Genomic DNA, 27,953 nt, shown 5'->3' with positions numbered 1-27,953 from the left:
TTGTAATTCTTATCAAAATTAACAAAATAGATTTGAATGGCAACGGGCCCATTTTTCCTGTTTTGTAGAACAGGAAGTATTCCTCTGGCTTTTTTCCCCTTATTCGTAAACTGAGCTATTAAGAACTACCAGTCTATGTTTTCTTGTCATGCTTTTTTTGCTCTTTCTACTGATACTCCTGAAAGCGGTTGGAAATGAGGCGGAGAACGAAAAGGTATGTTTGTTGATGTTGTTTTACATAAGATTATCATGAAAGTGAGAAGTAATTAGTCTGCAACGTAGACTATAAATTAATCGGTCATATTCTTAAAGTCACCCCTTGCTCGAAATAAAAGATAAGACGTTAATGATAATTTGAAGTCACCCCTTGCTCGAAATAAAAGATAAGACGTTAATGATAATTTGAAGCCTTTACTAGCCAGAGTAAACCATACTTGATTTTACTTTTTTAAAATCATAAATGATTCATATTTATTAAACTTACCATATGTTTCTATCTTTCCAGCATGAAATCCTTCATCAAAGCGGGAACAGCCTTTACAGGGTCAGAGGTAGGCCAACGAACGCGCAAACACGCAAATGATTTTTTCTCATCGTCTCTCAATCGTGCGAACTCACGCGCGCGAAATGTTTCCGAGTTATTCGGTGAGCTTGAAACTTTCATTTTTGCCACCTCCCGTCGCTAGGACCTGGTCTCATCTGCTGATGATAAACCACACAAAAGGCTTATTCATGCTTTTGCTTACATTTTACTTTTTCTGTTTTCTAACCTTTGTTTTATTTCAATACCTTTACTGCACTTCACATTTGTTTTACTTCAGTAATCTCTTCTACTTGTTCTCGCAACTGCTTCTACCCCCTCCCCTTCCCCAACCCTTTGGCCGTTCTCGTAATATGCTCGCAGCCCTAACCCACAACCCTCTTTTAATCGCTTCCCATTGATTCCATTGTACGGATATCCCTTTACAAGTCATTCGAAAAGTTAGCTATAAATTGGAATTGGAAGGTAGTGATTCTTTTAATTTTCTATGTCTTTTTTTTACAGAAGATGAATCGGATATTAATGACCTAATTAAAAGGAACCTTTGGCAGTTTGGTAAAGTGATCCGGTGCATGACGGGACGGAGCCCTTGGGACTATAATAACTACGGATGTTATTGCGGAATGGGAGGAAGAGGCAAAATTGTGGACGGTGTTGATAGGTCTGTAATAGCATAATAAATTGCTCTCGAATAATTTTCTAGTCTGAAGGTATTTTACTATCACCTTACCGCGGGCTCAGTATAACCGCTGACCCATGATTACCGCATGATTACCGCCGAAGATCTTGGTTGTTTAACATTTAATCGGAAATTCCGGTACTTCTGGTTATTTTTTTTTTAAATGGTACAGATTTCTCACACTGGAAAATTTCCGGAAAATGTGAAATTGCTTGAGAGGTTGTCCACTTTCACCTAGGATACCAGAAATCGTGTACCATTTGCAGTTTTCCATAGAATATTTGACCGAGGCCCCAAACAGCTAGGCGTTTCCAGATAGTGCTCCCAAAAAGCCAGAAAATTGTTCCCAAAAAACACCCAAAAGTGCTTAAAAACTGCTACAAAATCAAAATAGTGCTCAAATAGTGTTCATTGGCGAAAAGAAAATTACCGTATATTTTTAAAACAATTTAGAGATAAGTTGTCTTTTATTTAAAATCTGAATAAATGAAAGAATATTGCTTTTATGCATTAGAATATCTTATATTGTTGTCCATAAACGGGCAAATCATACTTTAGTGTATAACAACTGTTTTATAAATGACACTGTTCTCTTTTGTGTTTGTTTACCTTTGTTATTTGGATACTACTAAAAAACAATGTTCATTTACAAACATCACCAATGTCAATAATGTCAAACCTGATAACAGAACTTAAGTATAACAATCTCCTAGCGAGAAATAATCACAATAGATGTAAAACAGGAAAACATGGCAAACAGATCTTCTAGATAAGGCATTCTATTATTGTAATGAACTCCACAGGCTACCCAATATCTGTGGTTACAAAAAGCACAGGCTACCCATTAAAATGTCGAAATCACCAGTCTTACAGTCTTAGCCTAGTTGAGATAATATATCTCTATTATTTGTAGTTAAGGAAACTAGAAATGTCTTTATAAGACAAACAAATCTAGTAACTTGGGTTAAAAAAGCTAGAAGTTGTCATGACTTCTTTACCCAAAAAGTGCTCTCTGATCAAAATAGTGCTCCCAAACCCAAATTGCGCTAAAATAGTGCCGAGCACAATCTGGCCTACCAACGGCCACTATCCCCCAGGACCCGAAAAGTAGAATTTTTCTGGGTACAGAAGTAAATGTTACATAAGTCATCACGGAAATTCTGGAATGTTAGGAAACTTTTTCTTACCATTATGACTTTCCGGAAAATCTGGGATCTCATTCCGGAATTTTCGATTAAATGGTAAACAACCTTTATCGCCACCTTCGCCACTTTTTAAGGCCTGTGCTTGTATCGTCATCCTGTTATCTCCATTAACGCTCATTTTAATATTGTTTATCTTAGGACGTCATTATCGTTGTCATTAAATCATTTAGTGATCTCCGAGGAGTCTGCATATTCTTTAAGATTTTCATAAATCATTATCATCTTCTCATGCATTTCTCCATTGCTGGTATTGCATCACTGCCTTTTGATTAATATCAAAAAGTGTTGACATTACTCGCGTTATTGTGTTCAAGGAACCGCCAAATTTTAGGTATTGTTTACAAGCATTATTCATTCTATTTGGAATGGTGAAAGGCTTTTTCAACCCATGCCAAGAAAAATCGGTGCCTATAAACTAACCAAAATTCTAAAAAGAAAAACAATGAAGCAAACTTTAGGCTCCAAATCGCTTATACTTTTTTTCCTATTTCCTACTTTTTCAGAGGGCTAATAAAGTATCATTGTGTTGTTGTTGTTGATGCTGTCGGCTTGAAAATTAGCAGGCTGCCGTTGTTCCCTTGTGTCCTTGTATGCTTATACCACTCATTTGCCTTTTTAGATGTTGCTATGAGCATGACCGTTGCTATGGACGCGCTCCTGGTAGATGTTGGCCTAAGTGGACCATCTACGAGCGCGGGGGATGGTGGTCTAGCTGTACATTCCGATGCAGTGAGTGACACATCGTTATGCTTCCGTGTAAGATTTTGGTTGAAAGCGGGTATTCGTACCAAGGCACCTGGGGTGGGTGGGGGGAGGGAAGGGTTTCATATCAATATTTGGGTGACCTTCAAACCCGCTCGGTCAATCTCTGTGAGGCCTGGGTCTAAGGGCTTTTCAAGATTAGTGAGATAAAAATTTGACAAATCTGTCAGGTTTTTTTTGGACAAATTCTTGCCACGAGTCTCAAATTGACAGGAATCAGCATTTTTCACCATATTTTCTGGAGATCAGGGAGCGGGGAAACTTTAGCTTTTCTAAATATGGGCATCAATGACCATATAAGGCAATGCAAACGAAAGACACTATCCTTGGGGAATATGTTTGATATGGATAGATAATCTGGAGGGGAGGATAATGTGTAACATATATGATGGCGAGGAATGGCAAGAATGGGGATGACACAAACAAATATATAGAGTTACAAAATGGAAAGGTGGGATATTTCGTAGAGCTCTTCGAAATGTTAAGCAACCTTACGTGAATTCTAGTACAAGGTTTATCATCAGGAGGTAAGACCAGGTACTAGTCAAATGCGAAAGGGAGAAATAAAACTGGGAGCCGAGGGATGCTAGAGAAGGTTTAGTGAGAAAAGACTTCGCATTTGAGACGTGTTTCAAAGTGGATGAGTGGCTAGCCAATTCACCTTGCCCCTAGGCAACCTAACGCATATGCACGCTTGTATGTAAAAAATGCCTTTGTTAATATTCGAAATTTGGTCAAGACAAAAAAAAACATAAGTTACACTTAAAACTAAATAATGGCTAACGTTTTTGGAGTTTTAGGATTTATTAGCATGATGTAATATGGCTTACTAGACAAACCTTGTGCAAATTATGTCAAGAAAAACTATTGTTCTTTCTTCTTTTGATTGGTTTAAAACAAAAATTTTCGGATAAGATATGTTATGGAGCACATGTTTCATGTAGTTATATGTATATTTTATATCTTGTGCTTATGTGTTTATTACAAAAAAGGCTATAATTAAAGCTTTTTGCCGCAGGAAAATGGTACCTTGCATAGTTCGTGCATGGGTGGGTACTTAAGGCAGCAGAACATGGTATTAAATAAGTGGGTCATCGCTTATTTAATGGTCTTTGGGTGTTATACTCCTTCCATATGATGCCTTTGACTGCGAACCCCCACCCACCCCTCCCTTAGCAAAGCCTAGCTACACTTCACCTACCTTGCGATCGTAGACTTGTCATCTGACAAATGCCATTATGCCATTATCATTTTGTCAAAAATAATTGCCTTTCCTGGTGGGAAAATATGAATAAGTTCCCCCCCCCCCCCTCCTTGGATAAGCGCCTCGTCTAAACGTGACGCACAAGTAGACTTCTGATTGGGGACTCTACCTAAGAAGAGAAGTAACAACAGTATCTGACAGTACTACCTGCCTCGGGATTTATTCCTGGAAAGCATGCTTTGTTATGGTTCTGTGAGAATTTTACCCCTTCACGTTGTAAAAAGGCCATTTTTTTATTTTGAGATAAAATTAAATTTGTAACAGGGGCTTCCACCTCCCCCGAATAGGCACCTCGTACGCCTTGGACGTACTTTTTTAACGAAAAATGGGACTGAAATGCTCATGTCATAACAATATCATGTGTGACATAAGCACATGGCTTACGAGAGTTGGGCACAAATGACAACATTGTTGCGTATGTTTCTCTTGACAGGTGACCCGAGAGAAAGTTGTAAGCGGCACGTTTGTGAGTGCGATGTTGCTGCTGCTCAATGTTTCCGCCGAAATCGCTACAACGCGGCGCTCAAGGGTTACAAGCACCGATACCAATGTTAAAATGTTGCAAAAAAGTGAATAAAGTGTTTCCATACTAAGATGCAGGCGATGTATCTAGTGTTGAATAGTGTTGAACTCAATAATTCATGTGTCGTAGCCCGCAAAGGCTAGTGTGATTATGTTGTGAGACCATCATGCCTTGCGCGCCAATTGTTGTTAGACCATCATGCCTTGCTCGTCAAGTGCTGTTAGACCATCACGCCTTGCGCGCCAAGTGTTGCCAGACCATCATGCCCTGCGTGCCAAGTGTTGGTAGACCATCATGCCCTCCGCGCCAAGTAGTGTTAGAACATCATGCGCTCCGCGCCAAGTGTTGTTAGACCATCACGCCTTGCGCGCCAAGTGTTGCCAGACCATCATGCCTTGCGCGCCAAGTGTTGAAAGGCCATCATGCCCTGCGCACCAAGTGTCGTGCGCTGAGCGCCAAGTGTTGTTAGACCATCATTCCCTTCGCGTCAAGTGTTGTAAGACCATCATGCCCTGCGGGCAAAATGTTGATAGACCATCTTGCCCAGCGCACAAAGTATTGATAGACCGTCATGCCCTGCGCACAAAGTATTGATAGACCGTCATGCCTTGCCCGTACCCAGGATTTGTTTTGGGGGGGTTCGGCATCCGAAAAGGAGAACTAGTTTTCTCGGATAAAAATCTGACCACCCTGAAAGAACAAAAAGGGCCTTTTTTTACTTTGCATTATCTCCAGAGTGATCTAGCTTGTGCTTTATAGTTTTGTCTACAAATAGCGGCCAGTAAGAACCGAAAGTGGACCTTCGGCCGTTGTGTGTGTGGAGGGTACCCCCTGGGTACGGGCCTGCATGTCCTACGTTCCAAGTGTTGTTAGACCACTATGCCATGCGCGGTAAGTGTTGATTAACTATCATGCCCTGCGCGCAAAATGTTGATAGACCATCATGTCCAGCGCACCAAGCGTTATCCTTGTCCGAGTGTTTTCATCACTCTTTATTCCTATCAGTTTGTCAGACAAATTATGCAGTATTTAAATATATACAACTCTAACATCGTATTCTTTTAGACGTTGTCTACATTTCCCTGCTCTACCATTATAAACCTAACAAAAAAACTACCAAGCATGTGTTCTAACAGGCTGAACTACATCACCCGTACATACACTTCTTTCTAGCACCGTCCCGAACCCTATTGATGCAGACGTCAAAGACGTCGTGCTTAACACATAGAACATATGAATCACGTCTGATTTTTATCCTACTGTTTTTCAGCTAATGACTGGAAAAGCAACCTTTTCCTTGCTTGTCTGTACACCTTGGTCTCCTCTTAGCCGGACAATAGGTGCATTGTATTGTCGTTTGTACAAGTTCGGCAACTGATCTTTTGGGTCCACAAACAGCGCTTCGCCACGGCTGGGCTCTTTCCTCGACTCCCTTGTCTTAAACACATCTTTTTCAGTAAAAAACGTCGCTTGTTGTTTTTTCTTTCTTGTAGGTGAATGCATATAGCTACGTAGATTTGGCAGTAAGCACACTTTTTTGTATGAGCTTATTCGGACCAATGGAAACCTTTTGCTTTGTTTATGTGGGGATTTGTCGTCACCTTGGTGTTTCTTAAGATAATGTGAAATCGGTAGAAGATCAAAACGCCTCCCGTCCCTCACCCCCATAGTAACGGCATTAATAGCTAATTGGCTCTTCTCGTACGGAGTCTTTGAGTACGGGTTCTTGCCTTTACATTGGATCGAGTTTGATTGGGAGCTTTGTTCACGTTTATGAGCTGCATTCTCTACCCACGATGTCTTGTTCTTAGCAGCCATGTGGGATAGAATGTTCGATCTTGGTGCTCTACCCATTGCGCTTGTCTCCGACCGACTCAAAGTGACGTCATCCTTCAACACCACGCCTGCAGTAAAGGAAGAATTATATAACCCAATCACGTGACTTGCAGTAGAGGTAAAATTAGTGACTGGTCTTTTGGTCTCATATGTCACGTGATCATTGTTCATACTGTGATTGGCCGGCGAGGTATATGACGTCATCCGTGTGTAGTAAAGACCAAGATGACGGACGACGTTCCCTGGAAGATAACCGTGTTCTGAGCGGGGTGACGCCATTTCCGGAGAGACACTCTCGCTCTGATAGTGATCTGATGGACTCTCAAACGCGACGTTTACTTTGGCTAATGGTTTCCTGTGAGAAAAGCGAAAATATTAACGGCAGGCGCGTACGCAGGCGCACCGCCCTCCCCTCCCCCCTTGGCGGCCAAAATTGAGTCACATATGAAGAAAACGTTGTCGTTTTGAGGGACTGGTACCGAGGAATCTTCGTTGACTAAAGATGGTCACAGTCTTTGATTTTTATCTTATGGTTACAAGTCATAAAGTTTACGAAGCACCTGCGGTGCGGCAACCTTAAAAATTTAAAGAATCAGTCAGTTTTTCCAAATAAGGAATATATTATTGTCCTTATATGGAAGTGACCGCGTTTGGCAAAAACGACAATTTCTGGCTAAATTTTCTTAATACGCACAGGCGCACCCCAACCCCCCTACACCCTTGGCAGCCAAAATTGGGTCATTTCTTATTTTAATTCCTTAAAAGGAATCTTCGAAATATTATGCTTTTTCTATATGATTCCTATGACTGCGCACCCCCCATCCCCGTCAGTCAATCCTGGGTCCGCGCCTAAATGGTATGTTATAGAGACATGAGGGTGCTCGATAGTATTGGCCATTCTTAACGTTGTGCGGGGATAAGCGAACAGCATGCTGGGACGATTTTAGGGGAGATGTAATTCATGGCGTTAAACGTTGTTGTGAATCTAGCTTACTTAGATATTTCGGAGGGAAAAGCCCAAGCCCAAACTTGTTTACGACGCCATGTTGAATTCGATGCAATAAATCATCCATAAAAGAGATGATTTTGATTTTGAGGATTTCGTCTGCTTTTCCTATACTTATAGAGATATGACTTTAGTAACGCTTTCTAATCAAAATACTCCGAGATCATCAAACGCTAGTCAGAAAATTATATGGTTACGTGTGCATGATCCTATAGTAAATAACTCCACAAACTTTAACACGATTGTGAATAATCACACAAACGTCAACACGATTAACGTAACGGAGCTGGTATTTACTTTCGGATGTGTTGTGCCAGTTATGCACAGTGAGCATATTAAAAGTGCTTAATGCAGTAAGACTACTTACTGCATTAAGGAAAGAGGAAGATCAAAGAAGATTATCAAAGATTTTGAAAGATTTGGTTGGAAATCAAATTCTTCACACTTCCATAAGTATATTATCATTTAATATCTTCTTATTCTATAAATTGGAAATTTGTGAGAATAACAACGAAGAGTGCGCGCATTAAAGGAAATCTACTCGAAGTATCATCGTTAACTTGAAGTTACTGTAATCATTTTTTTTTTCAGAACACTTCTTTAAATAAGAAACTAGATTATTTATCTTATTACGCGTTTTGGTATTATTTTGATCAAGAGTAAAGCAAACACCTTGAAAAACAAGACGCGGAACTTTAAAAAGTCACGGAAGGCTGTGAGAATGATATTCCAAAAGTTTTCGGTTTTTCTTCTAAGCAATAATAAAAATTTGCTCCTTCAAAAGCCATGTTTGGCCATCTGTTAAAAATAGTACCTAGACTTTGCGTGATTGGTAAAAAGTCTGTAAGATTTTCGCGAACAGAGATGATACTTCTATATAAATAAAAACCTTGGAGCTTTCTACGCTAACTGGCCCTCTTACCCTCAGCTAAGCTGGCAATGCTTTGCTGGAAAAGTTTACGAAAATAATTTTCTAACAAAGGATCAAACAAACTTTTTACTTACGTTTCAACAAACGAGTCTTTTGGTCTCCATACGTCATCATTTGTTAGCAGACGCTCGCAGATTCTTTTCGTATGAACCATTACGGCCCAACCATCTTAAAACTTAAAACCAAAAACATACTCTACAAGAAACTTGCAAGAAGCTCTTTTGACTAACTGTTGTCTTAGTAACTCAGTCACGGCTGAAAGAACAATTCAGTAAGAAGTACATAAGCCGTCAAAATTAAAAACAGACAAAAGAATTTATAAATTTGTTTGGTTTCTAGTCAAGGTATTAGAATGTATAATTTAAAGTACATTTACTTTGCTGTGACCTCTGGAGGTCTTGTAGACTTTTTAGAGTAAATTCTTTCTGAATATGTGTCAAAAAGGATAGTCGGTTTATCAAATGAGTCTGTGTGTTTTGTTATAAGTTTACTGTTTTTCCAGTAGAGCAATTAAGTCGAGGTGGAGTTAATAACACTTTTATTACTTTGTAGATAATAACAAAAGTCTTTTCTTATTTTAGGTTCTTATTTTAGAGACACTTAAAGGCTGAGAAAATTCTTAACGATGTTCTTAAATTTTAGTATCGATGGGCTAGAAATTTGCCCTAGAATAAAAGGAGTCTTACTCACGTGACATTTGATCAACAAAATGTATACGTCATCTTATATTTTCATCCATGTGCTTTAGATTTGGTGTTTTGGATATGGGATCCGAATCCATTTCTTCGCGCAGTGTGTTTTCAAAGATGGACGGTTTAATGGTGGGAATACTGGGTCGTCGCGGCACCTTAAGTTACTTCCCTCCTCTAAAAAGTGCGCTAGAAAATACTTTAGTTTATCGGAGATTCCACTTTAATTCAAGTTCTTCCTATTAATACTTAAAATAGTTAAACCATCTCCTTGATGTCAGCCATGTCACCGTAGGGGTCAGTACGCAGCTCTTACAAGCTGCAATTTGATTGGGCAAATGAACAATATCCGCACCTCGACACAAAGAACGGGAAGAATAGAGACAAAAGAACTCCTTTGTAGAACAAAGATAATAGGAGACAAAGCAGCTGCGTGCTTACTCCACCGTAGGCTTGTCACCAATAGACTTGTCACTTCACGCATACTGATATCTATGACTGCACACCAGCCCCCCAATCAATCTGTTGACGAGGAAAACAAATTGAGAAGATGACGCAGCACTGGTGGCTTATACAGCAGAATAACTGCAGAACATGCAGGACAGATTTAGGAATTTGGACCTATTGCCAACAATAGGTCATGGGACAGGATACAACAGTAATGCCAGCAGGGGCGTAGCCAGGGGGGGTTAGCCATGTGAATTTCGGGCCCGAGAAGTTCGGGAAAGATCAAAATCTATAAAACCAAAAAGAGGATTATCCTTTACATGAATCTTTGTGGTAAAATACGATGTTTGACGATATTTTAACATATTTAGATAACATAAATTTTATAGGAATTAGCCAGTTTTCAAATTAAGGGAATAAAACGTTTTCGGGCCCGAGAATTCTCGAGTGTTACGAGAAACGGGCCCCTGCAGCGAGTGCTGGACAACCTATGCTCACCAGGATTCAAGACATTCACAACTGAGAACAGTTTTCACCTGCGGCGAATCCTCGGAATCACTTGGAAAAGTCCTTCAAAGTGCCGAGGTCCCAAGCTTGTTCTCAACACTAGGGACCTTAAGCAAGAACGATGGTGACGGCTAGGACAACGAGATCGAAAAAGATGTGTTCGCGCTTGGCGATCAATTATATATGTTAATTGTAATGGAATTGGCAAAATATTATAGTCAGAGATAGATAAAAGGCTAAGAACATTATTTCTACAGTAGCGAACGTGGTTAGAACGTGGTTAGTCCCTACTGTCTCAGTGCCGCCTTCAATGGCTTGGCCAGGTGAGCAGACTCAATGATGGCAGAATTCCTAAATATATTCTGTACGGAGAACTAGCTGAAGGAACAAGACCCATAGTTTGCCCGCGCCTGCGATACAAGGATGTTTGCAAGAGGGACGCAAAGGCCTGTAACATCTTTGTAAACGAATGGGAAGACCTAAGACGATCTGAGACGGTCTCAGATTCCTATTCGCATCCTGGTTCGCCAGGCAGCCCTGTCCTCTTCCCAACCCAACCTAAGCAGCCAGAGCCAAAACACTAGCAGAGAAACAGCGAAGAAACAGACTGGCTACCGCAGCCCAGAAATGCTCGACCTTTACCTGTGGCTATAAGCGTAGCTATAAGCGTAGCTATAAGCGTAGCTATAAACGCAGCTATGAGCGTAGCTATAAGCGTGGCTATGAGCGTAGCTATAAGCGTGGCTATAAGCGTAGCTATGAGCGTAGCTATAAGCGTGGCTATGAGCGTGGCTATAAGCGTAGCTATGAGCGTGGCTATAAGCGTGGCTATAAGCGTGGCTATGAGCGTAGCTATGAGCGTAGCTATGAGCGTAGCTATAAGCGTGGCTATGAGCGTAGCTATGAGCGTAGCTATGAGCGTGGCTATAAGCGTAGCTATGAGCGTGGCAATAAGCGTAGCTATGAGCGTGGCTATAAGCGTGGCTATAAGCGTGGCTATAAGCGTGGCTATGAGCGTGGCTATAAGCGTGGCTATGAGCGTAGCTATAAGCGTAGCTATAAGCGTAGCTATGTGCGTAGCTATGAGCGTAGCTATAAGCGTAGCTATAAGCGTAGCTATAAGCGTAGCTATAAGCGTAGCTATAAGCGTAGCTATGAGCGTAGCTATGAGCGTAGCTATAAGCGTAGCTATAAGCGTAGCTATGAGCGTAGCTATGAGCGTAGCTATGAGCGTAGCTATGAGCGTAGCTATGAGCGTAGCTATGAGCGTAGCTATGAGCGTAGCTATGAGCGTAGCTATAAGCGTAGCTATAAGCGTGGCTATAAGCGTGGCTATAAGCGTGGCTATAAGCGTGGCTATGAGCGTGGCTATGAGCGTGGCTATGAGCGTAGCTATGAGCGTAGCTATGAGCGTAGCTATGAGCGTAGCTATGAGCGTAGCTATGAGCGTAGCTATGAGCGTAGCTATGAGCGTAGCTATGAGCGTAGCTATGAGCGTAGCTATGAGCGTAGCTATGAGCGTAGCTATGAGCGTAGCTATGAGCGTAGCTATGAGCGTAGCTATGAGCGTAGCTATAAGCGTAGCTATAAGCGTGGCTATGAGCGTGGCTATAAGCGTAGCTATGAGCGTAGCTATAAGCGTAGCTATGAGGGTAGCTATGAGCGTAGCTATAAGCGTAGCTATGAGCGTAGCTATAAGCGTTTCTATGAGCGTGCTGTGAGCGTAGTTATGGGCGTGGCTATTCAACCTCAATACTCCATCCAAATTAAAATGTCTTTGTGCCATGATTTTTAATAGTTAGTGATCACCCGTATAAGTTTGTCACCCTGTTATACACACATACTGTGCTAGTTTACTAGCGTTTTGGCAGCTTTTGGAACGATCTGGGCTTTCCTTGTAGGAGATGCAACAACAGATCGATTCTCTAGAAAATCCCAAACTTTGCACAAGGCAGAAATTACAATCAGATTCCTTAATAAATGTTTATGTTGCCCCCTACCCCCCCCCCCCTCCCTGTGGAGGTTTTTTATATATCAATCAATGGCTGTCTTTTTTCTAAATTGTCTAAAAGAGCCTGGGCGAGCCCGCGGGAGACCTGTGATATTCTAATACGTTAGGGACTAGGCTTCATATCCAAGATCGCTGCCAGCAAAATCGTAAACAAGAACGTTTACGTGGAAATCTCGACTTACAAAGCTCTAGAGCGATAAAAAAGCGAAAAAATGATTGAAGCGGACTCCCAAATATGGTATGCAATGCCTAATAAGGAATTGACCGAGCGAGCTTGAAAAACGACAGTTTTTCGTTTAAACAAGATTAACTGATATGCAGGAGACCATAAAACAACACAGGAAACCCAAAAAGATAAAGGACATATTTTCGATTTGCTGCAATGCCTGTATATCTTCGCTAGTAATGCTATTTCCAGGTACTAAGCTTATTTCTGCTCAGGAAAAACTTTGACTAAAAATACCCAAATATCAAGTTAGCGTTATTAAATGTTATGACTTGAAAATGACTTAGAATACTTGCGAGATCTACTAAGTCTAAACAGTCCAACTTACTCTAAAACTAAAGATTTATATGAAGGCTAAGTTAAGCGATATGATTGTAGTTAATGTGCACAGAACTCGTAGCTCAAGTCAGCTATAACCCGGTGTACAGTATACACCTACATTTCAAAGAAGGACTATCATTGTGATGTCATAACCCGCAGTTAGTCATGGGTAACGTATAAATGGGTCAATCTTGGTCTCTGGAAGGCACGCAGGGCCGTAGCAGGGTGTGGGGCACTGGGGGCAAGTCCTCCCCCCCTAAAAAATTCAACTTGGATTTGGTTTATTTTTGGCTTATTCGCCCATTTATTTGGTACCCATGAATCACCGCGGGCTACGACACATGGATTCTTTGTGCAACCTTATATGAAATAGCACATTAATCAGAAGTAAATCTTCCGTGTTATCCGTATACGGCCTATGGATAACATGGCCACTAAAATGGGTCTTAGCTGTTTGTTTTTCAGCTGTCTTTATTATTGGTATCAGGGTTTTCTAAAGATTTATAGGTGTTCCTCGCCCTAGTTGAAGTTTCTCTAAGATCCAAAGATTAACCCTCGATTCTGTTCATCCGAGACCTCAAGTTGAGAGGTTTTGATTCTCTCAAGCAACCTGGTCAATTTTTATCTCTTTGGACGCCATTATTAAATCCCGGATGCAATGATTTTCTCCACAAGCATCCGATACCCCTTATCCATTGGTCATATCACCATAGTTCCCGAATGAGAATATTCTCTTTCACGCGAAAATCGGTACCTCGTGGACATCATCACCAAGCTCCCGGATGTAAAAAAAAAACATCCAACATAACTATAAACCCTGTTGATATTATCAATCTCCACGTATCCGTGATTTTCTAGTTTCCATCTCTTGGGCATAGTCACTAAGGCCCGCGATTTATTCTAATCGAGACATCCGGGACTCTCATGTGTATGTATCTCGGAGCATGCGAGGTGAAGGTGAGGCAATATTCGACCTTGTGACGCCATCAATATAAGTATTGTCCATGCCGATAACTGTCACGCCAGGCCTCACCATCCTACTCCCCTTGCGTCGACACAAGCAACACACCAAGCGCGCAAAGCCTTGTCGGTAGCTCTCATTAAAAATGACGTAGATGCAGGGATTGATTGCGCTGTTGCCTTGGGATAGAAGGTAGCCGATCCAGGTAAGAATGGGCGGAGGCGAACACGTGCCGAAAAACAAGATGAAGGAAGTCACGTGAACGGGGAGCCAGCAGAGTGCAAACAGCAGTAGCACTATTAGGAGCATGCGCAAGACCTTCTTTTTTGATCTGTTAATGCATGAAAAAAGTGACACTCATTATTCCCACCACTTCCCTGTTCCGACTGATTATTTATTATTCACTATTCATCATATGGCATTTCAGTTTTCCTGGCAAATCTGATGATTCCAGCAGATTCTTCTTCGTGAAAAAAAGCCTTTAAAAAAAAAACATTTCAAGAGCGTTCATAAAATATATTTATCCGGAGTTTCGTTAGCATTTATATTGTGACAACCCCATGCGATAAGCATTTTATGGCCCTGGCTATGGCTAACCATGCAAGTGTTAGTAATCTTTTATTACTTACCTATCGGCCCGCTGCTGATTCAACTCGCTTCTTTGCCCCGGTAACTTTCTTATCCACAGCTTATAAATCACAACAGAATACAACACACTCATGACAATGAGAGGCAGTACGTAAAACACAACGAAAAGCACCACAGTAAAGTCTTTCGGCTCCGATATCTCCATTAACTGCTCAATGGGATGTTTCCACGTTTCCATGCAAGCTACCTTTCCAGGCATGCCGGGAAATGATATGACGTTCTGCGCGTAAAGGAACGGGGCGCTGACCCCAATGGCGACAACCCAGACGGCGGCCATCATGATGTAAGCCACGTTGAATGTGATGTACCTTCGCAAGGGAAGAACGACCGCGAAAAATCTATCGACAGCGATGGCTGTCATGTTAAGAACTGAACTAGCGACGCTAACGGATTGTATAAATGGTAAAAGCTTACACATAGCAATCCAAAACTCTCCGGTGTACCAGAAATACGACGGCGAAATAACAGTAGAAGTCGTTGAGGGCATATTGAAGACCGTTAAGAGAAGATCTGCGACTGCCATATTGACAATGAGGTAATTGGTAACAGTACGCATGCGCCTGTTGGTTACCACGGTAACGATGACAAGGATGTTGCCAGGGAAACTGATAAGCATGCTAAGGATGAAACCAAAGGCTAACCCGGACCTTGCAGCTTTGCTGAGATCGGGATGAGTAGGGCAGGGATTCTGTGTAGAGTTGTACATCGTGATTTACTAGTGGAATAGAATAAGTTGCATTAGAACATTCCACACCTCCATAGGGTCTCGGCCATTTTGATATCCTAACAAAATAACAAGCGTAAAGAATATTTTGAAGAAAACATTTATTGAAGCTAAAACCCACCATTCTTTCCCCACTCTCCGCCCCCTCCCCAACATATAATATATTTTCCCCGCCCCCTCCCCTCCCTTCGGGTCGGAGCCCTCCAATCCGCGGGCTATACTGTCTTTAATGATTTCCGTATGATCGCTACGTTGTGGAAATTGCAAGTTGCGAGCAAGAGGAAATGGAATTCAAAGCTGTAGCCAGGATTTTTCCTTGTGGCGGTGGTGTGTGGGTTGCATATATTATTTCCCACTTTTTTTAAACTTTTTTAAAAGAGAAGCCTGGGAAAGAGTCTAGCATCACACTATGACCATTATGATTTCTAGCCCGGTATTTTGCTTACTTTTCAAAACGATAGAAAACACTATGGCCTCAGGAATTTGAAAATTTATATGGGCAAATCCTAATTACCTATGACTTACATATTTCATATACAACGCACTCTCTATTAAATCAATCCAAAATAACTTTTGATTTAGCACTTTGATGGTCAAGAAGAATAGACGAGATAGACGAAACACACATTCAGTCTATGAACTGAGATATCAAGATGCCTTATCCTTGTTTTTCCTAAAGATTGTAAATTGTAATTATGATATTGATATGGCAACGACTGTACCCGCGCCGTGATTGGCGGGGTATGGTATGGTAGACATACATCAAAGACAAACGTCCAATAGTCAGTCTTTTCTTTTGCAACCAAGCTTGTTGCACGGTCATTGATAATATTTTGACATTTATTGTAAATAGTTGCATGGACGACTTTTTTTCTTTGGTAGAAAAATTCAATAGTAATTTGTAGACAACAGGAAACCAAGCTATAAGTTCTAGGGTATTTAAAAAAAAATGGAAAAAAAAAAAGATTCTACTATCCATTTTTAAAAATTTGCATAAACTCTATAAACTATGGAAATGACAAAAAGGACTATATAAGATGCTATTAAGATATCATTTCTAAAACGTAGGGCAGAGCTTTAAACAAGAGGTGGTGTACCTTTCGCAAAGAGAGCAAATGTTTTCCAGATGGCATATGACGCAGCAGTTTTGAGGGAATCCTGGCCATTTCTACCCTCGGCATTGTGTGTAAAGACGATATGTGAGCAATCCTGTATTACGAGCTCACAACTGAAACACAGCAGCTGTGGTATACGAGTTCAAAGAAGCCGAAACATCCTTCCCGGCATTCATTGTAGTCATTAATGTGATCTAGCTATTAGCACCCCCCCCCCCCCCCTCCCCTCCATCTTCATAAAAAAATGTTTTCTTATATTTTTTTTCTTATCATTCTATTATTCTCCCGCTAATTTATTTCGATAACTTAACTTCGGGTAGAGTTCATATCATTCCCATAGTGTAGATGTAGGTGTTTTCCCTCCAAATATCCACTTTATTCTTTGGTTCTTTGCATAAAAAGGCTTCTCAATGGACCCCACATTTATGCACGCAGACATGACGGAAAAACATGACTTGACGTTTCCAATAAGCTCATTTTACATCAAATAAGGCGGAAAATTCCCCAAATTACTTAGTGAGTAGTATCAAACAAAATATCAAATGCAACCTTTTTTTTTAAAATTGATGCGACTTTTTGTTAAGTATCATTGAAATTTGATGTTTTCGTCATACTTAGCGCAAGGATGATCAAGAAAAAAAAAACTGTCTTAAAAAGCCAAAATCAGAGTATGTGCATTTCGGCCACTCATTTTTTGTGTTTTGAAAAGGGAAAATCAGTCCGGAATGGCCATTGTAAGAAATTTTATCTTCTTTCTCCATCTCTCCGAAGTGCGCATATTCAGGGTTTTTCCGTCATGTCATGCTCGCAATGTTTGCAGGCTTTTCGCGAAGTACTTTCGCACTGTTGAAGCTCGGATTTTGAGTACAAAGTGCTCAGCTTTCGCCAGAAAAAGCTGTGACCCTAAGGCTAAAAGCAAGAACACGTCTATCTTTTTCCGCATGTCAAAGGCAGCAATATCTATCTAAAGTCTGATGGAGCGCGCTTTGCAAGGGACACTATGACGATCATGATTACCATCGATAGCTTTAACGGCGCCAACCACCGCGGAAACACAGGATTACTCGGATCCCCCTCTGAGCCTTAACTTGGCGCCGGTGTAGGCCGATAATTGATAATTGCAATTCTATAAAAATTTACAAAGTATGCCCAAAGTAAGGAAGGTCTGAACGGTGCCTGTTACAGTGCCAAAAACTATGTCATATTAAACCCTTTTTTTTTCTTTTTAAAACCTCGCAAAAGTCCGTCTTAACAATGTTTATCAAGACGAGCAAAGATTTTTGCGGCTATTTTTTTTTTATTTAAAAAAGCCTGTAAAATCGCCCTATATTATTTTACAATTAATGATAAAGCTAATGCTTACTCGGAAAAAATATTTTTTTTCTGGTATTTTAAAAGGATCCATGTAAAAATTGCTGAGTTTTGCACAAACTTCTAGAGCACGCTAGAACCGCCAGCAATAAAATCGCGGAAAATTTGCAGGTTATTTACACACGCGATTTGCATTATGAAAGAAACGCCGACAAAAAAAGCAACACACACACAAAAGAACACATAGCTCGAGGCATGGCAAAAATGGTTAGTGTACATAGTTTACAAAGATATTTAGAAGGTGTACAAAGTTCTTTAGAAGAGTTCCTTATAAATCTAAGTCCTTCAACCGTTTGCAATACTAGAATTTAAGGGTTTTAGTAAAACACACTCAAATAACTTCAAAGACTCTAGTAGTGCTTAAAGTATAACGAACCCCCGTGGGCGTTTAACTGCATAGTGTTTTCACAAAGACCATCTTAAAACATCTATCTAACTCTAAAACCAATGGTTTATTCCTTTTTTTAGTTGTTATTTGTCGAACAAGTGGTGTACAGATTTTCTTTTTCATCTAGGGGCTGTTAAAGACATTCTTTACAGATAGCTCTTCTCTTGTTGCCAATAAATAGGATTTCCCAATGGCACTAGCATTGTTGTAAGTATACTAACCCCCGGGGAGTTTAACTGCGCTGTGTTTTCACAAAGGCCAAATTAAAACATTGTTCTAAGTCCTTTATTCCCTAGTTTATCCGTTTTTAGTGGTTATTTGTCGAACAAGTGGTGTACCGACTTTTCTTTATAATCTAGAAGTGTCGCAGTGGCTTTAGATCTTTAAAAGCCTGACTCTGTGGTTCCCAATAAATGAAAATTCCCCATAGCGTATTTATCACAAAGCAAGAATGTCTTACCTTTGCCTCCTCAAATGGTAAATTTGTAAATATACTAATTCAAAATTTCATAACAGATAGAGAAAGTCTTTCCTTTTAACCACCGAAAGCCATCTGAAAAAGTGGCTTTTGCGATTCGAAACCACGTACTGGCGTAAATGGCGCTAAATGGATATCTTTAAACATCTTACATTTCTCACTCTAATATTCGAGTCTTTTCAGAAACATTATACTCCATCAAAAGTTTCATGCTTTCCCCGTTGATAATTTACACAATTCCATAATATTTTGGATCATAGTATATGGGTATACTAGTATTTCTTATTTTACACTCTTTAAAATGTGCGTCGTTAAAATTGGCTGATCTCCCGTTAAAAAATTAAAACACTGATAAGAGGTCACGACTATTTCCACTGATTATCAGTCATGAAGTTTTAGACCTTTTAAGGCATTAAATGACGGTTAACAACAAAATCTCTATCATCTTATATTTCACCAGTTCAGTTATGCTGATCCCAACAATTGGACATCTAATGACCTATCAAAACGTTAAATCCTGATAAATTTCCTATAGTTTGGGTTTATCGGCTAAACGGATATAAATAAGCAGCGCCGCTTATAGCTCTAGAAGCAGGATATAAGAGTTAAATAATTGTCTCTGGAGGATTTGCAGAAAATGGGTATAAAATACTGCACATTACACTACAGGAAACAAGCAAATGGATTTTCTTTTACTTCCTTTATACTGTTTTCAGACGGCTATTCCTGTGTGTCTTTTATCACTAAAACTCGTAATTTAACCTTCATTTTTTTTCTTTTAAGATTTTTCCAGCTCAAATAGATCCAACGCAAGGGAGGCGCGTGTGAAATGTCACTTTATTCCCAGATGTTTTATATACCTAGCCTAGGGGGATAGTGCTTGTTGGATTGGTCACTGAAAGTTTAGAAGCAATTAATGGAAGCTAAGATGCTCGAAGCTCCGCTCATTTTTTGCCATGTAATGCCAGCACCTCTTTAAATTATATTCGCCCCTGTGATTGCACGTTTTAGCCCCTGTGATTGCATTTTTAGCCCCTGTGATTGCATGTTTTAGCCCCTGTGATTGCATTTTTAAGCCCCTGTGATTGCATGTTTTAGCCCCTGTGATTGTATTGTCCAGGTGGCAACAAGTATTTAAGTGTTTATTGTGTTCGCTAATTTGGGGGAAGCCGTTCCCTTACGTGTCATTTGTAAAATTCTAATCCTCTAGGGAAGGGGAGAAACAGGGGTAGCCTTTAATCCCCCCCCCCCTCCCCACCTCACCCCAACCCTTGGAGAGAAAAAAATTGCTATGAAGGCCAATTGTGCCAACAAAGTTGCAATAAGAAATAGACTTGTTAGGAAGGCTTTTATTCCTATTTTGTTGGAGAATCTTAAGTAATCAAAGGATTCTAGATAGGGTAAATACTTATCTCTATATTTGAACATGAATCTACTGCGGTACTGTATTGAATACAAGAGCTGAAGAAATTCGCATCTCATTCCCACTACCAGTAATTGGTGACATCAAATCCGTTTACTAATATTTCCCCGTCAATTTCAACAAAGAAAATATTAGTCGTAGAAGCTAAATAATAAACTGGTGGCTAGACCAATATCGTTTTCAATGGAAATACATATAATATATTTAGTTTTCGAAGCTATTCTTTTTTTGTCTTTTTTTATGCTGAGCCTGTATCTTTTTAAAAACTCATTAATAGTGGCAAGCTAAATCTATGTCACAAAGTTCGTACATCCATGATACTGAATATTTGGCTTAAAATCATTATCTATAAAACCTTTAGCGGAATCTCATATGGCACGTAAACTTCTTTTTTTCCAAAAAAAAGAAGAAAAAAGGTAAAAACTCTGCACACAAATGTATAAAATCTGGTGGTTAAATATTCTACTTATCTTAGATAATAATTATAAGCTGAAAAATGGGCAAAATTTACTTACCGTTAGCCAATGTATCTTTCGTTATATATATATTTTTTTTACAAACGAATTTCAGTCTAACAAAACAAGTTCATTGAAATATGACTTTGGTAAAAGAATATTCCCCAAATATAAGCTTCCAGTAATCATATATCGTCATTCTAATTTGTCCATTCAGAGCCGACTGTGTGTGACGACAAAAGACAAGAGATAACAAAACTCGTATTATAATCAAATAGCTGCTCTGACAAGCCCCTAATGTAGTGCCAACAGCCCGGCGGATGTCTCAAAGACTAGAGCTATTCACACTTCGTTGAGTGTACTCTATATGACATCCAGCAATTGAAATATTTTTTTGAGCGAAGTGCGGATAATAGAGTAACCTGTTCAATAATAGGTGCCATTGTGAAAAAAGGATTCTAAATTTGCATTGTGTTTGTTAATTGATTATGTACTTATTTGTTGACTTTGGATATAAATTTTGTTTAATTGTTTAACTTAGGTTGTTAATTACACATTCTGGGCTTTTATTAAAATTCTCACCTACTGACTACATGCATTGTATAATTTTTTTGAACGTAGCATGGTATATATATATTTTTTCTTTACATTTTTACACACTAATTGATAAGAAATTCAAGAAAAAACGGCTTTCGGCAAAAACGCATCATCAACGTCATAATTCTTTCCTAAAACCATTTTAGAAGGGGCAGTTGCTTATTATTCTTTATGAAAAATCGACTGATTTCCAAACTGTCACCGCTATGGAGAGCAAGACAGTTCACCTCATTACTCTAGCCCTCATAAAATTAATCTCGATCATTTCTAGAATAATATGAGACGAAATAGCAATCTGAAACAGTAGCGGATCTAGGGGGAGGGTTTAGGGCTGCCATAAAGCTATATGTAACAAAAAATAATTACCCCCTCCACCTTTTTTACTGAGCCAACCCCCCCTTTAGCGAAAAGCCAGATCCGGCCCTGTCAAGGTCTCGTTTTAGAGAAGTACTCTAAATCTTATGTTGGGGAGAACACGGTGCTGCAACGCGCGCCACGTCAAGCTTGAGTACATTTATTTATTATTATTATGTACTCAACCATTACAGTGTAGTGTACAATTAGTGTTTACAAACGAAGTGGTTTTCAAAAACCCGTGAAATACTATTTAGTTTATTTAGTACTCTAATACACTGTAATGTCTCTGTTCTTTTTTGTTCTGGCTTGACTATTACACTTTAACAATTACATTTTGTTGCACGGGATTTTGGAAACCACCCTACTACCGAAACAGATATTGTAAAAGGCAAAGTGCTAGAGTTAGGCATTTATCCTAAGTGATTTTTGGCTTTAATCTAACGAGAAGAGGGCTTTGCCTAGGCTAAAGAATTGTCTATTTTAGTTTCATATGCCAGAAACGAATACTCATTATGGATAAGATTACTTTTGAGACCACTCTACAGGGGCGTACTGTTTTTTCCAGGGGGAAAGGGAGGGGTTAGAGCGTGGGGGGAGGGGGAGAGGGACAGCATGAAGTCAGGAGTTACTTATTTTTAGTATTTTTTTTTTCTCTCACAGGGGATATTGCAGCCCGGCTAATCTTGTCAATAATTTTTAACTAGCTTTCTGGCTACCGTCATGCACACAGAATTTCCTTTAGTCCTTTTTTGGGAAACCATTTTAAGGCTAGCCAATGAAAACGCTTTAAGGGTTTAAATGACGGAAGCCAGAGGGCGAATTAGCTGTCGGAGAGAGTTTTGAGAGTTCGCAAAATAACAGCAGTAGAAATTATTGAATTCGGTAGAATTAGAAATTGAAAGTCAAACAACATAATTCTGCTCTATTTGACTTAATTATTTTTTTAAGAAAGGTAAAAGTATATACGACAAAATGAAAATAAAATAAGAATGCATGTGATAAGAACGAGCTAATTTAAATTCCTATTTAAATAAGAGAAATAGAGGTAAAACATAGATAAATGCTACAGACAAAATCAGCAAAACATAAAGAAGAAAATAAGGGAATGAGTGAGCATTTTTATGGGGGCGGGATTAATAAACGATTCTAATTTTTACACAGTTACCAGAAGATTCCATTGTCTTTTTTTATCAAAAAAGCATTTTATCTGGATAACAATGGTAATATTGACGCTAGCTTATCTTTAACCTTTTTGTGCGCTGGTTACAGAATGCAATAACACTTTAAGCATTTACTATAGGCAGCTCTGATATTTCATGGTGAAAAATCTCCAAAAACTGTTGGTTATTGCAGTAGCTGAATGAGATATCAGGGAGTGAGAACTTTTGTGTATTTTTCTAGGAATTAGACGCCAAGTATCGAGTAACAAGATTTTCTAAGAAATTAGACGCCAAGTAGCGAGGAACAAGATTTTCTAAGAAATTAGACGCCAAGTAGCGAGGAACAAGATTTTCTAAGAAATTAGACGCCAAGTAGCGAGGAACAAGATTTTCTAAGAAATGAGACGCGCGCACCCCCCCCCCCCCCTCTTATGTTAAAGAGAAAAAGTATAATATATGGCGTACGCGTAGATTACACGCGTACATTTCTTTTACGTTTATGATAATATGAGTAATTATCGAATTTAAGTCATTCACACCCTTTTAAGAATTTCAGGGCATTAAGAATCCACTCGCAGGCATAATGGATTGCTCGTACACGCCTTGAATAGTCGCTTACAAGAAATATCCCACTTGTTTGATTATATATTTAGAAGGCTTAAGCGCCCGCTTTCTTCCTGGATTCAACTCTGAAGGCTTAGCTGTATTGCTAACTCATCTGTTAGTCCCTTTGAGTAGGGGTAGAGTGAATGTTAGTCTATGTGACAAGCAAATCAGACAAAGTGGGAGAATAAAAGCTGATATGGATTTTTTAATACAATATGTTTATCTTTAGACGAGATAAGGTTCCCGGGTTTTTGTTGAGTTTTTCAGGAATGATTCAAAGATTATGTCAGCTTAGGAAATGAAAAAAGACATTGGAGAACAAGTGGTGTGGTGAAAGGGAAATCGAAGTGTCAGATATATAAGGAAAAAAAGACAAAGCTATGACAGGGACCCCCCCCCCAATTTGGGTTATAAAAATTACCGGTGGAGGCACGTACCCCTCAATATTTTCAAAAATTATCAATGACCAGTAGGGGCATAGCTGTCCCCCCCTCTTTTTAATGTTTTTGATTGTGCCCCCCCCCTCCTCAAAAATATTTTGACCCCTTAAAGCTCTGCTTTAGTTCCTGCTATATCTCTTCTTTAGAAAGTAATTAACACTTTATTCCATTATTTTATCATGCCTATGACTTAGTATCCCCAAGGATTATACACTTTTTTTTTAGAATTTCATAAGAATTAGTCATTTCATCAACTAAACTTGTAAGCTTGTACCTATAACCTTATAAAACCTTGTAAGAATATTTGTCGCACTGTAATTATTGTGAGAAGCGGTGATAAACCAGAAAATGCGTAATGCTTAAATAAATCCGAGAAATATTCTCAAGAAAACAGCTTATTTTTCTATAAAATTTATTAACACTTTAACTAACACAGAGCTTTAAAAGGCAAACATTATTAGTGCCTGTTTCTATGGCAAGTAAATTATTATTCAACACTCCCTTTATGAATTGGCCAAAAGGAATTATCTAATAAACTAGCGCAGTAAGGATTAACTATGAGATTACTTTAAGATTAGAAGACAAATAATTAAAAATACACTGTGTATAAGATCGTAGGAATGACTGAAACAGATAAATACAGACGGGCTTATGTAACTTTTATAAAAAATAGATATTTTAGTATAATTTGTAGTACGGAAAGCTGATATAGATAGCAAAGGTTTTAGCGCGTACATTTGTAAGAGATGTTTTACGAGTTCCCAATTCATCGCTTTGTCTCGCAGCCATTAGCAATAAAAAGGTATTTGTTTTGTTTCGTGTAATCAAGGAACCATATTGTACATGTATTACAAGAATAGAAAAATATCTTGTGGCAACAGTACAGAGAGAAAACTAAAGAAAACTTTTCCAGGGAAGAAGTGTGGTCACATGCAAAAAGGATTTGTCACAGAAACAAAAAAAAAACTAGACATGAATCTGACAGAGCAATCTTAGGGCTCTACCAAAAAAAATGAAGACGATAAACTTTCTACTCAATTAAATTCCGCGGTTAAACGGACATATATTTGTGTTTGTGAGTAAAAAGGTGCAACTGAGGGTTTACATACCTTTGAATTGCGTGCGACTGCCTTGTTTGAGTTTGCTACTAGAACTAAAACTGAGATAGGAAAAATGTATATTAGTACGAAGATCTATATAGCTTATTATTCATGGCTCTTTTGTAGATATAAGATTATGTTAATTAATAAATATTATAAGCACCAAGCCGGGAAGGAAACAGCTTTGGTTTTACTAAAACGAACTCATTTTACAAACAAGATGTTTTAATATTTGAAAAATAGATTGAGTTTCGTTGCATTCTTTTTTTTATTTCACGTTTCATTGTCGTCTCTTTATTTCGTATATAATCGAAAATTAAAGTAAATTCTTCTGTCGTTATAGTGTGATACAAACAAAAAAATCATAACTCAATCTAAATTGCATTTTCATGAGCTTTCCAGGTGAAAGGTGTTTTTTAATGCAACGCTTTGGTATTGCTTTTGAAATGTGAGTTATTCTTCGAGATTTCTGTCATCGTTTTCAACTTAATAAACAATCACAAGTACAATAAAAACACAGCATCCTTTTTTGCTCCAAACTTTACGGGAATCAAAACAAAAATGCTTACTAAAACATTTCTTATACCATATCACATGGTATTAAAGATTCTTTTTTCAAAGTTCCGCATGTATTCTCAGGTCTTTCGCTTGTCGACTATTCAACAAATATCTAGAAAAAAATCTTAAGTATATTTGTTATGCTATCCAAGTGAAAATCATTGTCTTTACTTTACCTTCCTTAGTGTCCCGTTATTTATCTTTATTTCGTTTTTCCCATGTTGTACTTTGACTAAAACTCGGGGCGACTTGAGGCGGTTATTCGTTGAAGGACGCACAGAACTGAAGTCGGCTTAGTAATATGGGACATTTGTTGACCTAAACTGATGATATACAGGCTTAGATAAATAACACGCACAAAAGCGTCCTGGATTTGTTAACAAACATAAAAACGTTGGAATCAAATTGCCATCTATGTTATTATACGTGTCTCACGAAAGTCGGCTGCGAAAATTAAGTGAGAAATTAATCCATGCAATTCCACTCGAGGAAAGTCACACTAAGTGTAAAAATCCAATCAAAGTCTGTCTTGAGCTGTATATCTATGTTCGTTTGTATTTAGCTAGTATTCATAAGTGATCTCAAAAGTTGATTAAATTCTTTTTCTTGTCTCGTTATGTGATTCTTAATGCTAAAAATCCTTTCTTTATACTTAGTTGGATTATTCGAGTTTTAATTTGTTGACAAAGCAATAAAGACCATATCAGATAATTCCTGAATTTAAACATTGCAAGCACCAAATTTACTGCAAAAGTTTATAACAATGCCTAAAAGCAAAGAAACAAATACGTTTGCCAACCATTGAACAATCTTGAAGTACGGAAAGGGAATGCCAAAATGTGATTTCATTTCAACTAAGAATTTCCTTCTAATGCCTAAAACCTCAAAGGAGCACCATTATCTCATTAAAACCCCTTAAAAATGTCAAAATGTCTGTTAGACATTGTTCAGATTTAAAGGCTGAATAATCTTCAAGGAGAGGAAAAGACAAATATTTGTACGAAACGAAAATTGTTTCTTTTTCTCGAGTATTGATAGCAGGCGTTTGTGTCAAATCTGAGAACATGCCAAACGGGTTATTAACAACAAAGTTGTGTTTATTGCGTCTGTTTTAAGCGAGAGCTTACGAGGTTAAGAGCCATAAAGTAATCTGGACTTATGTGTTACAAAAGAGGTATAGTAGGTTCCTCTACGCACGAGCACTCGAGAGATCATTCGAGACTTGACTCTCAAGATTATTCGAATGTTCCATAAAGGAACACTTGTTACGAAAATAGATGTTACTTGAAATATAAACATCACCTATTGTACTAAACAAAGTGTAAGCTTTAGTTCCTACGTTGAAGGTTCGTTAGTTTAGGTTCCAACGTTAGAGGTTCATTATAAAACAAGCCAAATAACTAAACAAACGGATTATAGCGGAGTCAGTGGGGCCGCAGGCCGAACGAGGAGCTCCATAGGTATAGAACTTGGTCATAAACTAGGCGACTTAAAAATTTGTGGTCAATGACGTCATGTTACACGCTGTCAGCTGGCTGTAACACCCACGTGACCAGCTCATGCGACCAGGCTAACTAAATTAAGTTATCGCTCTAAACCAATGAGAGACAAACAAGAACCAGGGTGCCTTGAAAAAGTCGGGGGGGGGGGGGGGGGGGGGAACTAAGCCTATTCTGACTTTCGACATGAAACGATCAACAGAACAAAAGTTGGCAGGGAAGAATTGACAAGAAAAGTGTTTAATAGAGAAAACGCAACGGTCAAATGATCGTTTGGTAATAAGAATTTGAAGGATATATCTCTCTAAGGAACTGCTTTGTACTTTTACTAGCTGGGAATATCACAGCTCGACTTCTTCACCTGGGTGCGGTGGTTGATGTGACATGAAGAAGAAGGCTACAATTACAGCAGCAATTATCAGGGGATTGTCAAAGCTCTGCACTACTATTCTTATTAAGATGTTACGAAGCAAAATAAAAAAAAAACCTTTATTTATGATAGCTAAAATACGAAATTGTTCTACGAAACAACAAGCGAACACAAACCAAGCAAACAACAAAGATAGTCAATGTGAGTTTCGGACGGAAATTTCAGTTAAAAATAGTATGAATGGAATATATGAATCAAAACCTTTTTCTTTAATGTGTAATGCTTTTTGTTTGCAAATATTTCTAAAAACTAGAAGTTTCTAATAGAAAGGAAATGCTGAGACAGTGATATACATTTGCTTTAGTGTTGTTCCAACGCTACATGGTATACATGCAGCCACAATCAGCGACAAAACCTGTTGAAAATGACATCTAAAAAGTAGTCTTACTGAAATAATTTACAATATGGGAACTTTTTATTACTCACATCCCCCTTCCCCCATTCAAAGTTGCTGTCTAGGGTTGTCAGAAAAAAAGAATCCAACATTGATTTGGGGGAGAGGGGGTTGGGAGGGGAAGATATCAAAGTCACTATGCTACGTAATTTTGATTTCCATCTGAAACTGCATGATGATTGCAGCTAAGCTAGAAATTTTTAAAAATAGCAAGAGAAGTTTACCTTTAGGCGTTTTTTTTTGTTATCGAGATTTGAATAGCTGGCACAATCTTAAATTTTATTTGGGAATGTTGAATTCC

General features: G+C 38.8%; 4 protein-coding genes across 7 annotated transcripts; 2 read left to right on the top strand and 2 right to left on the bottom strand.

Moving 5' to 3' along the window:
* The first annotated feature begins 73 nt into the window (after positions 1-73).
* Positions 74-5,044, top strand: LOC116604798 (basic phospholipase A2). Its single transcript, XM_032367697.2, has 5 exons — positions 74-214; positions 506-551; positions 1,046-1,202; positions 3,045-3,154; positions 4,885-5,044. The coding sequence occupies exons 1-5, from the start codon at positions 149-151 to the stop codon at positions 5,004-5,006; spliced, it is 501 nt and encodes a 166-aa protein (XP_032223588.1). The 5' UTR covers positions 74-148; the 3' UTR covers positions 5,007-5,044.
* Positions 5,045-5,945: 901 nt separating this feature from the next.
* LOC5522210 lies at positions 5,946-8,996 on the bottom strand. 2 transcript variants are annotated; one of them, XM_048723096.1, is made up of 3 exons: positions 8,822-8,996; positions 6,984-7,165; positions 5,946-6,878 (listed from the first exon to the last, which is right to left on the bottom strand). In XM_048723096.1, exons 1-3 carry the CDS (start codon positions 8,899-8,901, stop codon positions 6,241-6,243), a joined length of 900 nt encoding a protein of 299 aa, XP_048579053.1. In that variant the 5' UTR covers positions 8,902-8,996; the 3' UTR covers positions 5,946-6,240. The 2 variants fall into 2 exon arrangements, with proteins under 2 accessions (XP_048579053.1, XP_032223587.1); XM_032367696.2 differs by having other exon boundaries at positions 5,946-7,165.
* Positions 8,997-10,700: 1,704 nt separating this feature from the next.
* On the top strand, positions 10,701-12,185 carry LOC116604803 (uncharacterized protein DDB_G0287625-like). Its single transcript, XM_032367702.2, has 2 exons — positions 10,701-10,713; positions 10,957-12,185. Exons 1-2 carry the CDS (start codon positions 10,701-10,703, stop codon positions 12,183-12,185), a joined length of 1,242 nt encoding a protein of 413 aa, XP_032223593.2.
* On the bottom strand, positions 12,163-26,845 carry LOC5522331 (QRFP-like peptide receptor). Of its 3 annotated transcripts, XM_032367694.2 has the most exons (4): positions 25,506-26,845; positions 24,781-24,830; positions 14,539-15,272; positions 12,163-14,240 (listed from the first exon to the last, which is right to left on the bottom strand). In XM_032367694.2, the coding sequence occupies exons 3-4, from the start codon at positions 15,261-15,263 to the stop codon at positions 13,871-13,873; spliced, it is 1,095 nt and encodes a 364-aa protein (XP_032223585.1). In that variant the 5' UTR covers positions 15,264-15,272; positions 24,781-24,830; positions 25,506-26,845; the 3' UTR covers positions 12,163-13,870. The 3 variants fall into 3 exon arrangements, with proteins under 3 accessions (XP_032223585.1, XP_032223586.1, XP_001642086.1); XM_032367695.2 differs by lacking the exons at positions 24,781-24,830; positions 25,506-26,845 and adding an exon at positions 20,572-23,010; XM_001642036.3 differs by lacking the exons at positions 24,781-24,830; positions 25,506-26,845 and adding an exon at positions 16,379-16,579.
* Positions 26,846-27,953: the final 1,108 nt, after the last annotated feature.

Source organism: Nematostella vectensis, chromosome 15 (assembly GCF_932526225.1).
Source record: "Nematostella vectensis chromosome 15, jaNemVect1.1, whole genome shotgun sequence".
Taxonomy (NCBI): domain Eukaryota; kingdom Metazoa; phylum Cnidaria; class Anthozoa; order Actiniaria; family Edwardsiidae; genus Nematostella; species Nematostella vectensis.
This window is presented reverse-complemented; position numbering and strand designations above follow the sequence as displayed.

What these genes read in the sequence shown, in the direction of transcription:
- LOC116604798 (XM_032367697.2), top strand. Translation starts at nt 149, where the DNA reads ATGCTTTTTTTGCTCTTTCTACTGATACTCCTGAAAGCGGTTGGAAAT. An exon ending in ATGAGGCGGAGAACGAAAAG is followed by an intron (nt 215 to 505) that starts GTATGTTTGTTG and finishes CTATCTTTCCAG; the next exon opens with CATGAAATCCTTCATCAAAG. An exon ending in TAGCTGTACATTCCGATGCA is followed by an intron (nt 3,155 to 4,884) that starts GTGAGTGACACA and finishes TTCTCTTGACAG; the next exon opens with GTGACCCGAGAGAAAGTTGT.
- LOC5522210 (XM_032367696.2), bottom strand. Translation starts at nt 8,901, where the DNA reads ATGGTTCATACGAAAAGAATCTGCGAGCGTCTGCTAACAAATGATGAC. An exon ending in AAAGACTCGTTTGTTGAAAC is followed by an intron (nt 7,166 to 8,821) that starts GTAAGTAAAAAG and finishes CTTTTCTCACAG; the next exon opens with GAAACCATTAGCCAAAGTAA.
- LOC5522331 (XM_032367694.2), bottom strand. Translation starts at nt 15,263, where the DNA reads ATGTACAACTCTACACAGAATCCCTGCCCTACTCATCCCGATCTCAGC. An exon ending in AATCAGCAGCGGGCCGATAG is followed by an intron (nt 14,241 to 14,538) that starts GTAAGTAATAAA and finishes ATGCATTAACAG; the next exon opens with ATCAAAAAAGAAGGTCTTGC.